A 12,636-nucleotide genomic window follows, 5' to 3' on the forward strand; every position below is an offset into this window, starting at 1 on the left:
GCAACAATCAGAAAACACAACACACAGCATGTTGTTTCGGCTGTGGTACGATATGGCGGAGATGTTGAATAGACCTTGTCGGGCTTCCCACAGCTCCATGAGCTGGTCCTCCATTTCTGAGGTCCACCTAACTTTATGTTTCAGGTTGGCCATGCTTGTTTTTATTTACACCCACCTCCTTATTCCTCAGATAGTTTGCTTCTTCATTGGCTACATTCCGTTCCACATCACAGTTCACGGAGTCATGACTCGTTGGCCTTCCCCACACGCGAAGATTTTTGGTCGTAAATATTGAATAAGTTTAATATTTACTATTGTTGGCCCCAGCCCATCTTGGAGCCAGTTATCGGAACAAATTCACTCTTAACACACCTCAGACCACAGGATAATCTTAGAGGTTAATCTTAAAACACTTTAGATATTCTGGCATTTGCTGTCCTTGGAAGGGGGAAAGTCAGGACAAAAACTGTGTGATTATCATTGTGTGTACCCCACTTAAGATTACTCGTTAGTTGGAGGTGACATATTTCTTGTGAATTGCGCAGCTAAAGTAAAAAAAACATATATATATAGATGGTAAAGTTCCAGGAGTTGAATTTGGAAATATGCATCTTCTTTCTGAAGCTCTCTTTTCAGTACAAGTCCAAAAAAGAAATATGACCCTTTTATGACTACCATTATAATAGGCTGATGATGATGTTTTTTTTTTTGTTTTTTTTTTCAGAAAATGTCTTTTTTGTAAATTCTTTTGCACATTTTTCAGGAAGAGCTTAACTTCCAATATCTGGCCATTAATTATCGTTATTATATGTAATACATGTGTAAAACAGTGTGTTATAGCAAAAAATTTTAAAAAGGACTTGCATTTTTTGATTAAATTTATTATGAGAAACAGCTGTAAATGTTAATAACAAAATTTTATGGAGATTACAGAAATAAACTTTCAACTATTTTACATGAGCTCAAACATTTTAGTTTGTCTGGATCATTCTGTGTCCATATTCCAGTTTCTTATTTTTAGCTGTTTCTAGTCATTTTTAGCTTGTGTAATAGTCTCTATTCACTTTCTGTGTAGTTGTAGACTGAGCCCCTCATTTCACTCCGAAAAATACCCATGATCTGCTTCTTTCACAGATAGTGCATCTCTTTCTGCTTTGGCTCGCTGTCTGCATATAGATTTACATATAAATAAATACACATACATTTATGTAATATTTATAGCTAAAATATAAATATCAATGAACTATACAAACCAGAAAATACAGATAAAAACAGTGAAAAACGGCAAATAAATAAATAAATAAATAAATGAAATTAATAATATAGGATAAACTACTACATAGAAATACACATAACATGATGTTTCACAACACTGTGGAAAAGAGAAGATGCTTTTCTAAACCTGTGTGTCAAACCACCAGAACTGTCGCATCTGACAGAATCTGATCTGTGAGTAGTAATTACAGCCGTCAGTCACATGTTTAACCCTCCCAACTGTCTGAAAACACCTGTAGTTAGACAAATCTGGGTCATGGAGATATTCTACAGCCTGAAAATGGAATTCTTGTTTCCCATCAGATTCTTTTTAATTACAACATGCTGGAAAGTAACTATGGCAGCTTTAACCCTTAAAGAACTACAACTATTTCCGTGGTCACTTCTGAATGAATTATTCTCTATATTTAACATTTACTAAGTGATTTTTCACCATTTATTAGAATATTATCCTCTCCATTTTTGATTTTACAGTGAAAATCTGGTTTGTTTGTTTTTTTTTTAACTTTTTTTTAAATTTACTGATCATGTAAATGTTCATTAAGTCCAGAGTAAATCCAAATGAAAAGTGACTTTTTCAGCAAACTGAAGATAAAAACAAGCATTACAACCACTGTCATGTATCAAACTACTTGTTTTACTGGTGAATCAATGTTGTTCAATATATTGATTGGATTAACAGATCAAAAGTCATTCAACATTTTAAATTAGTAGATTCTTTTGGTCTTTAGGTCTTTAAGGGTTAAGGTAAGCCATTATGTGTATTTGTAAGTTTAACCCTGCAGACTCCACATTGCACTTTTGGGATTTGATTCTAGTTTTGCTCTTTGTGTAAAGGAAATCGTAACTCTTATCTACTGACACCAGCCTAAAACCTGGTTGTCACTGTGGACTCTAGCTTAGATTTCAGTACCCATATCCAGACCTGCATCCAATAAAAGCCTATAAATATATCAACATGATGCTGAACTGCTCACTGGGTCCAGAAGGAGAGCACACATTTCACCTATCAGCTTTAGGATTGATTTGAAGACTTTTACTGGACTGAAAATCACTACAAGGTCTCACTACTGACCAGTGTTGCAACATATGTTTAATACACATGTATTTTTACACATGTACCCACTGGACCTTTCATGACCTCTGGTATTTGACTCTGAAACCAGTGTTTAGACTCATATCCCATCTGTTTAGGACCTCTTTCTCTTTGTGAACACAATTGCACTGTCCAAATTTTTTACTTTTACTTTTTTATTTTTACTTTGCTTTATTGCTTTTTTTAAACTCTTCTGTTTCACTGTACAGTGTCCTTGAGTGCTAAGAAAGGCGCCTATAAATAAAATGTATTTTTATTATTATTATTATTATTATTATTATTATTATTATTATTATTATTATTATTATTATTATTATTATTATTATATCAGGACACTTTAGTATCAACCTAAGTAGCTCTTGATGATCTCTTCCTGCTGCCAATAGGACTTTAAGACATTCATAATCACTTAAATTAGATACAGTTATTTATTAACTAATGTCAATTTATGTATAATGGTGTATTTTTTATTCAGTTTTCTGTCTGGCTGAATGGTGAAGTAACTATTTTAGCCATATTCATACCATTCAGTGAACTAAAGTCATATAAGGATTTTTATGTGTTATTTTATTTCCCCACTGTGGATGGTTAGTTCTTTTTCTGGTCTTATTTCATGCATCGTTGACCAGATGAAACCGTGCTTTACATTTGGAAAGGAATGAAATATTGGCACCAAAAACACACATGATATTTTAAAAACCTAGAAAAGTGGAATAAATGATAAGATATACATTAGATTTTATGTTATCTGTGTCTGTATGCAATTTTGTCATTGACGCTATGTTTGTATTCAGTCAGAGTTTATGTGTTTTTACTGACATGCAGTTGTGGTGTCATTTCCTTTTTGTTATTCATTTGTGTTTTTCTGCTTCATTATATTTAATTATCAGTTTTTAATTAAACTCATGCTCTTTTCGGCTGCTTTTAGTTTCAGTCGCGGTTGATGCATGACTTGTGCTACGCAAATAGAGTTCTTTTTTTATTCCATTTTGTTTGCATTTATTCAAGCATTTAGACCTGACCTTCATTTGAAACAATGTCAAGTAACACTTTTAAATGACACTAATATAAAAAACATAATGAGATACAAGTAATAAATTAAAGCAAGGTTTTCCAAACTTGAGGAAAAGTGATAAATGCCATAACTGCTTTGATATCAGAGCAAATATTATCATAGTTGTTGTTGTGTGAGGCCGAGAGAAGTCATTTTAGTTTAAGGGCCACATTCAGCCTAATATGATCTCAAACAGGTTGTACCAGTAAAATAATAATAGTGAAAAAAAGTAGAAAGGATTTTATGAAAATGTTTACATTTACAAGGCTTCCTTAAACTTTTTTTTCCTTAAAAAACTCCTTAAACATTTACCAAGTTTCCTTAAGAATGTGAAGAAGCTGACATTTCTTAAGAAAAATAAGAGCAATTTTAAGAATAGTTTTCCTTAGTTTTTACACATGTGCATTACAACTTACAGATCAATGTGAATGCACAAATACATAGAAGATGTAATAACGGGCAGAATACTGTTACCCCGCCCCCTGAGGGGTAGGCAAGGGGTATTATTTTTGGTTCGGTTTGTTTTGTTTCTTTGTTAATACTCAAGCAGCAAGACTATTGGTTGAATTCATACCAAATTGGGATTTATAGATTGCCAGTGACCCAGAATAGAACTGATTAAATTTTGGGAAAAGTTGGTCAAAGTTCAATTTTTTTTTATTTTAATTCTTCTCCTATTTACTTATAATGGGCAAAATTTCAAAACTCTATTAAAACATCAATTTTGTTTCAATTTACTTCAAACTTGGCACATATATAGAAGCAATTGATATGATGACATCAGCACACACATACACATGATGACATCAGCTGGATCGATGCCAAAATAACCTACAATACATGTGAGGGGCGGGGTTTGTTGTGCCTGGCACCACTTCTTAAAATTGCACTTACCTTCTCTAAAGACATTTCATGTTGTTCATATTTATTCAGGTTATTCATATTTTTTGTGAAAGGACAGTTTGTAAATGTGAAGATTTTCATATAGGCTAGTTTTGCTTTTTTTTTTTTTTTTTTCTACTCTAAAACAAAGACAAAAATTTGTAGTTGTCATTATTTATAGGTTATTAAGACTGCTGTGACACACTCGAGATAGAATTGATCTGTAAGTGGAACCTGACACCACTGATTGTTAACATCTTCAATGTACGTTTTGCATTTTCCGGGCTGAACTGGACCCCGTGGTGGGACGGTTTTGGTCCGCATGCTACATGTTTGACACCTATGCTCTAAAGGAAAGGAAAATCTGGAATTATAAAAGACAAACGAGAACCCATTGTTGGTTTTGGCCTTTTCTTGAGATTTTTCTGACAGTAAAACTATATATATCAATAGCAGGCCTATTCTCCTTGGTTCACCATACATCAGTGAGACTAATTGAATACATGTGGATTGAGTTATTAATGTGCCACATGACTTGTTTTGTGGAATTTGGTAGCTGTGCAAGTAACCTTTCATAACTGTCCCCTGAGTGTGAGAAAGAGAGGGAGGGGGAGTCTCCTCAAGGATGCACGGGGGCGGCTGACTTTGAGATGCTGGTCACAGTTCAGTAGTAAATAACACCGGAGTCAATCATCCACACACAAATACACATGCATACAGCACGCTCTGACATACTTGAATGCATTTAGACATCCAAACGCATCCACACACTCACACACATGCAAAGTGAGAATAATGTTTATTGATGGCGTGTGTCTGAACGCGTCAAACCGTGAGAAGCTGCCCATCAGGTCACCGTGGTTGTCATTAGCAACGACGTCGAAACTTCCAGAAACCCAACGGTGCATCTTGCCAACTTCTACACGAGCAGAATCGCAAGTTCATGCGTTGCCATCACACTTTAGTCACTGCTTCAGACGTGAGTGTGGAAGAAAGCCCACAGCACAGCCAGCTTTGCTTGCACATACACATGCACGCTCCGTCGTACTTATTCATGATCCCGCTGCAGCCGAACCCCTGCTCAGTTAATACTTGTCATCTCCTCCATCACATTCGATGTGCCGTACTTTGACATGACCTGATTCCTTATGCATTTTGCCAATTTGAACCAGGGTGCAGCAGAATACACTCTAGGCAATTTTGCTCAACATATTATAAATGAGTGAATGGAATTCATGTGAGCCCTGCCAGCGACATTAGCCGTGGTAGGAAGTGAGCAAATTGACATGATTCCCCACGAATGAATTTGATTCTGTTCAATTCTCTCCTCCCCCCTATCCATATTCTTACATCTCCATTCTTTTCTCTCCCTCTATCCTATTATACTTTTACCTCACATTGTTTTTCCTCCACCTTTGCTCATCGTCTCCCTGTTCTAATCTTTTTATTGAACCTTGCCCTCGTTCTCTCTCTTTTTTTTTCTTTTTCCATTCCTTGTCTGCCTCCTAACCTGTCCTCTCATCTCCCTCCTCTCTTCTTTTAGGGCCCAGACCAATGTGTAAAATGCCTCCACTTCAAAGATGGACCCAACTGTGTGGAGAAGTGTCCAGATGGGGTGCAGGGGGCCAATAGTTTCATCTTCAAATATGCCAAGGCCAACAACGAGTGTCATCCCTGCCATGCCAACTGCACCCAGGGGTAAGAGAGACAAGATACCTCCAGATACCTGACCATGAATTCATGAGTTCCTCTGAAGTGTTTGCCTGCATTCCTACTTTATCCTGAGTATATTCAGCATTTTTATGCTGTTAAAAGCATCGTAGTGTTGAACTCAGGTGGCCTCGTGGCTGTGTTGCTTCACCTGCCCAAGAAGAAAAAAAAAAAAAAGAAAATACGAAGAGAGACAAGACGGCTTAATCTTGCAGCAGCTCGATTCCTATAGCTGCCTACTGCAGGTCCTCCCGTCAGGGCCGGAATGCATTGACCCTGAAGACCACACTGAGCACAGTGCAGATGAACTGTGAATAAAGAGACTACTGCAGAGAGACCATGGGCTTTGGGGGATATAAACCGGCTAGCAGAAACGTATAGTGAGCAAATGCTATATATGTAAGACAAGGCGTGAAAGAGGGATAGTGAAGAAGTGGCTCTACAGAAACAGAGAGTCCTGGTCCCACAACTAAGGGCACTGGAGGGTTCTGTAAAATGAAAACATCTACTGTAAACAAAAATAGAATCAGAAAATTACATTTGTATTTCCTTTTCTTCATCTTCTTCCCTGATATTTTGGGTTAACCCTTCAGACGCCAGAGTTAAAAAAAAAAAAAAAAAATTGATATCATGACTTCAAGAAGCTGTATCTTGAAAGTGGTAAGAGATAAAGTCATACTGTAAATGAGAAAAATATGGTGTATGACCCAAAGTTTATGATGGGAGTAAATGTACTTATCTAATTTGCATATTGGATTGCGTAACTTTTAGTAAAGTTGAACTTAAAACATCCTTACATGGAAGTTGTCTGGTATTTTTGTTTTTTTGTCATCTTATCCTTAAAATAAATGAACTTAAACATTAGTAGAAAGTGAAATGCAGTAAGTTTTAGTAGCTTTTTAGGCAAGCAGCATATTGTTAGGGGTTGAATAGATAGATATGACACAACAATAACAATAGTTGTAAAAAAAAAAAAAAACCCTTATAATACGAACACAGACAATACTAAAACACGTGTAGTTAATTAAATGCATACAGTACATTTAATGCACTGTGTTGGAGATAGAAAGGTAAAGAAAACACAGTGCTTATTTTCCAGTGATTATATATAAACAAAAACCTAATTCTGAATATGATTTCTGCTGAATCCCCCTAATTCCTGCAAACTACCATTTAACACTTATAATACAGGTATTGCATGAGTATAATCCTGTTTGGGATGAAAGAATACATTTGGATACTCAGCTCTTGATCTCTGAACACAAACCATTTGAAGACATGACTTTGGACATTTTAACACTAAGTGCACACACGCTACAAAACCAAGGCCAAAACAGGACAGGGTCCAATCTGTGGATAAAACGTTGGTATGCCGTTCTCTCTGTGTTTACCAGCATGTTGGGTTTACAACATCATCCTCTCAAGCTGGCCTTTTGAAGTCAGCGTGGCTGCGACTTTGAACATAAGCCGTGGCCTTTGACTGGCTCACTATATATAGGAGAATAGCATCAGAGATGGTCAGAGAACAGAGAGCAGCCCATGGTCTCAGCAAACAAAGGTAGAGCCTTGAAACCTAGCAACAGGGATGGAGAGGTGATCCGAGGTGGGAAGGGATTTTATAACACTCTTCCCGTGACAGTTATACACTATAAACACTAACCTGTCGTTGGCATGACAATGCCTCCATCATGCCTTGTCATATCAGCCTGCCCTGCAGCTACGGGCTGAGTAAACCATGCAAAGGTCAAAGGTCAGGAACATAACATCAGTCGCAGAGGACAGGTTGGCAGGGCGGCCAATTAAAGCAGAAATGCTGCAACTCATATCAAATGAAAAAGAAGCAACAAATAACACCAGGGAGGTGTTTTAGGCAAGCATGGAACTATTCTGTTTCACAAATTACAACCCAAGTAGAGAAACCTGCACAGGGTGTTCCTGCCTCATGATGTTTATTGTCAGAGAAGTCGAAGGAGTAGAAAGAAAACACACACACACTGGATACAGACACTGATTGCTTGCTAATTAGCTATTTGGTGCACCATTTAATTGACAACGAAGCAACTTCGGAGGAGCCACAGTTGTCACGGATTTAATTCCAAAGTTAGCCCGCTCTGCTAATTTGCTATGTAATTTGTTGTGTCTTGTGTGCTCATGCGGCACACACACACAAAAACACAGGCACATACACACAGAAGCAGTCAAAAACTGCTCTCCTGAGTCTACCCTGCTGTTCAAAGTCCTCCTCACACACAAGGAGCAGGAATTAATGAGCAGCTAAGAGTGTACTCTAATCACTTCCTGCTTACCTAATGTTAAAATCTGCTTTTCTTACAGATCAGAACATTAGCACTACAGCAGTCACATGACTTTGATTGTTAACATTTCATTTAAAACATGTCAAATCAAACAGAGGATGTCCTGCATCTGAATTTGAAATAAAGGTTATGGTGACTTTAATTGAAAATAAGTCCCTAATGGTTTTAGGTAGTTAAGTCTAATAAGAGAGACTAGAATTGCAGAGAGTCAAAACACGGTCTGTGTGCAACCACATCATTTCAAAGTCACACTGACCTAAGTGAAAAACCTCCATGCAACTGATTGCAGTAATTACTGATAGAAGCATTCATTTTTCCTTCACTGAAATTATGTAATGGAAGCAAAAGGTCATCTACTCTAGAGGGAAGAGACAATAACAGAACTGACTCAAGTGGTAAAGCTGTCACTTCTCAATCTTAGAAGGATATGTTGAAATAAGTCATTACAGCGCCACCATTTGGCCAGTTTGTAGCGATCACTGCATACAGCAGAGAAAATGTGCTACAGGTCTCACTTAAAAAAGTTTTACAGTCCCCCCTGGAGGGTTATTAGTCGAAAGAAGTATGAGATTTTTAAATGGAAAGTGTTTTAAAAGAAAAACACCTTGTTGACATCATATTCGCTGACATTAAACAGTTCTATGACAAGGGGCCAAATACAGGAAAATCTGCCAATTGAGTAAGAAAATTTTGCTTAGTGAGATTTCGTAAAACTAGATTTAAAGTCTTGCTTAAAATGTGAAAGAATGCCACAATTAAAGCAAGTTGTAACATAAATAGATGTATGATGTGTTGAACTTATTCCAGATCATTTGGAGGTTGATATACTGTTTTACCCAAAACAGAAACTACACTATCAAACACTGAAGCAATTTCAATTTGGATAAAACACAAAACCAAAAAGAGAGGTTCTTACGGATAATTTGATACCAGTTTTGTCACTGAGGTGCAAAATCCACATGCTAATTGCATATTTTGCAAGAAAAGGAAATTCTGAAAAAGTAGGATATATCAGAGGATGTACCTCGATTTAAAGAAAATGTGATTCTGAAGTATATATGGATGTGCAATGTACAGTCCTTCCTTGTGGTTGACAGGATTATTTTTTATTCTTTGGAAAATCTTCATATCTTGTCATATCTGATCAAATAGTTGCCTTCAGTTTAGTCCAAACACTCAGTTTTCTGTCAGAATAGTAAAAAACAGAAAAATGACACAGTCCCAACAAAAACAACACGTTATCTGCATTTCCGTCAGACCATCTGTCAGACCAAAAAAACCCTGTTAAGAGTCAAGACGACTAGAAAGGCCCAATCGGCCAAAGACCCAGTGATGCAGAAATGTTCTCCCAGTCTGAGGGTCCATTTAAATATCACATCTTCCAAACCCTAGCAGCTCCTTCCCTTTCAAACACTTCTTCCTGTCATAATGACAAGTGGTCAGTCGTGCTCAGGATTCAATTTTCCTCAGGTCCCCTCCCAGTGACAGCTGATTGACGCGAACCAAAGACAACATGAGGTTTACTCATAACCTGTCGCTGATTTAATGGATGATCTTTCTGGTTTGTCTGCCCTCCAGGTGCGTCGGGCCAAGACTCCAAGATTGTGTCGGGATGATGGACAGGTAAGGGATCTCCGGATACATTTGTAATGTGGGATTGGGATACAGCCATCTGATCCTGCTTAGACTCATCAAAGCCCCAATTAGAGAGTTTCTCATGACACTGAGTAATGAAAAGTGGTCACGTATTTTCCTTAAATGAGTCTTGTGCCTGGTGGGATCTCAGCTTTATTGTCTTATTGAATATGTCTCGCTTTGGTAAATCAGATGTGGAAGATGGATCATCAGCATTGTTATTTACAAGCAATCACATCACATTTGTGCATTAAAGCATCACCAACCTGTGCTACATGAGCTACAGGGAGAACGATGGCGGCATCATTAACAAGAGAACTACACCACTGATGCAGTTCACGCAGCTTTGCATTGTTTCTAGCTTGTCCTGTGCAGAGGATTCCCCTCCAACAGATCTGCTGACGTTGTATTCAGCCTCTGTCCATAAACCTTCTCTCCATGTTTTCCTCTGCAGAGTTTTGCTAGTAGCATCATACTGTGTACATTCTATCGGGCACTTATTTTACTCTAGGTTTGGGGTCTGTTGTGTTTTGCACTGCAAGTAATGCAGAAAAACACGGTCTAAGAGTGTCCAGACTGAGGTGCATCTGGACAAATCCATCTGGAATCACATTTCAAACCCAGTCAATGTTTTTGTGTTTTATTCTGCTTTCTAGACTTCATAAAATGAAAGTGGATACAATCTGCATATGTTAAAAGTAGATGTGTGAACAAGGCCTAATAGTAAGTCAGTGAAACCTTTGCACATTGGAGAAACTTTCACATCGGAAAGTCTGAACCGATGCTCCTGTTTTTTGTGTAAAATTTTATACATTTAGTCAGGTTAGTTTTCATTTTGACTTCTTCCTCTCATATTTGTTTGTCTTTTTTGTGTTTTTGTGTCCTATGTAACCTGTCATTGTTCTGAAATTGCAAACCATCCAAAAAGTAAATGAATGAAACCACGCTGGACCAAGACCACCCTGAAATTTGATTTGGATCCAACAAAAAAAATTCCAAAAAAGCCTCTAGTAAGAAAAAAAAACTATATATTTAAGAAAAAAAAAAACTATATATTTAATGTCCTCATTAGGAATTTGTGCAAATACAACTGTCCTAAATTGATACAGCTACATGTTATAAATCAGATCAAGTTGAGGTTTACGTTGACATTTTTACTTGTTCTTCTTCCTCCTGCACACATATTTATTCACACACAGAGGGAGAAGCTGTGGTTTATAGAGTTTTGCATTGCATATCTTTCTTCGTTAGGTTCATTGACTTCCTGTTGCAGTTTTCCCTGCAACAGATCCTGCACCAGAACTCATTTTTACATTGTGCTAAGCTAAGGCAATAACCTTCTGGCTTCTGTTCTCATACAGATACTGTATGAGAATAGTATTGATTGCCTGTCCAACCCTCTGTTTGAAAACAAGTAATGCAATTTCCAAAAATGTCAAACTATTTATGTAAGAGTCCAAACCTGGACTTCAGCCTTGGCTGGGACTTGAATGCTGTGAGTTCTGACTTATAAGAAACTTGGCATGACTTGCCATGACACTTAGAAAATAGTTTGGAACAGTTTCTCCAAAAATACTCTCTTTAACCCAAGCCCTCTGTAGTTAATGTTTAGTACAACCATTACAGCTTTGTTTCTAGTTAAAAGAGGGAGTGCCTCATTATTTAAAGGACCTGTGACTTTAGTCCAACATGTCCTTTACATGTGTTCAAAGTGCGAATTCTGTTTCCTGGCAGACTTTCATTTAAAATATTTTTCAGGTTGAAATAAATCAGCTCAAACAACCAAATGAAATGTCTCTAATGAAAAGGCCAAAGGATTTAGTTTGGTACATATAAGAAATGTCAGGTGGCAATGAAACCGTACTAAGGCTTTTCTTTTTCATCTGTTTGTGTATCTCCTTTGACTTCATACTTGTTTTGCAATCTGGCAGACCACTGTTTCAGTGGCTTTAACCAAATACTGCATGACGTTCTTTCATTCTGGCCTGTTACTACTCATGATAATTCTTCCGAAGCCTCTGATGTGGCTATAAATGTGTTTCCATATGCATTTATTGTGGGGAAAAAAACATCCACATGCATAGCATTTCACTGGACTGGCAATAGCTTTGATTACAATACACTTTCATTGAGACACTGTTTACAAATGTCACAACATTTATTTCTGGTCAGATTTCTGTCAATTTTTTCTCCAAGATCTTCTATTGATGATGGGGGAGTCAGACCACTGTTCAGTACGTCCCAAAGAGCTTCAGTGTGGTTCAGGTCTGGATTCTGTGGTGGCCAGTCCATGTGTGAAAATGACGTCTCAAGCTCCTGGAAACACTTTTACTATATGAGCCTGACAGGTCCTGGTTTTGTCATCTTGGAATACACTCACGTCATTACAGAAGGCAAAAAATGTATTCGTTCAGGTAGTCAGCTGACCTTATTTTTGGACACATAACGATGCTGACCTGACCTAGACCTGCCCAACTGAACCAACCCCAGATCATAACACTACCCCCACAGGCTTGAATTGTAGGCACTAAGCATGATGGGTAATCACTTCTATAATCACACAGTCCAGGTTAATAAATGAGAAGCTCCTCACAGCATCATTTACGGCAGCTCAAACATATTCATCACTGCAATAAATATCCAATAGAAGAAACTGAAATACGTGCAGA

At 37.4% G+C, this 12,636-nt stretch overlaps 1 protein-coding gene across 1 annotated transcript in view; it reads left to right on the forward strand.

The window, feature by feature from the left end:
• The window catches only part of LOC115434306 (receptor tyrosine-protein kinase erbB-4-like), a 458,688-nt gene that overhangs the window by 357,161 nt on the left and 88,891 nt on the right, over positions 1–12,636 (forward strand). Inside the window, exons 15-16 of the mRNA XM_030156187.1 lie at positions 5,851–6,005; positions 9,911–9,955. Of these exons, the coding sequence (XP_030012047.1) occupies positions 5,851–6,005; positions 9,911–9,955 (200 nt within the window). The remainder of the gene's footprint in view (positions 1–5,850; positions 6,006–9,910; positions 9,956–12,636) is intronic.

This window comes from Sphaeramia orbicularis, chromosome 2 (assembly GCF_902148855.1).
Source record: "Sphaeramia orbicularis chromosome 2, fSphaOr1.1, whole genome shotgun sequence".
Lineage (NCBI taxonomy): Eukaryota > Metazoa > Chordata > Actinopteri > Kurtiformes > Apogonidae > Sphaeramia > Sphaeramia orbicularis.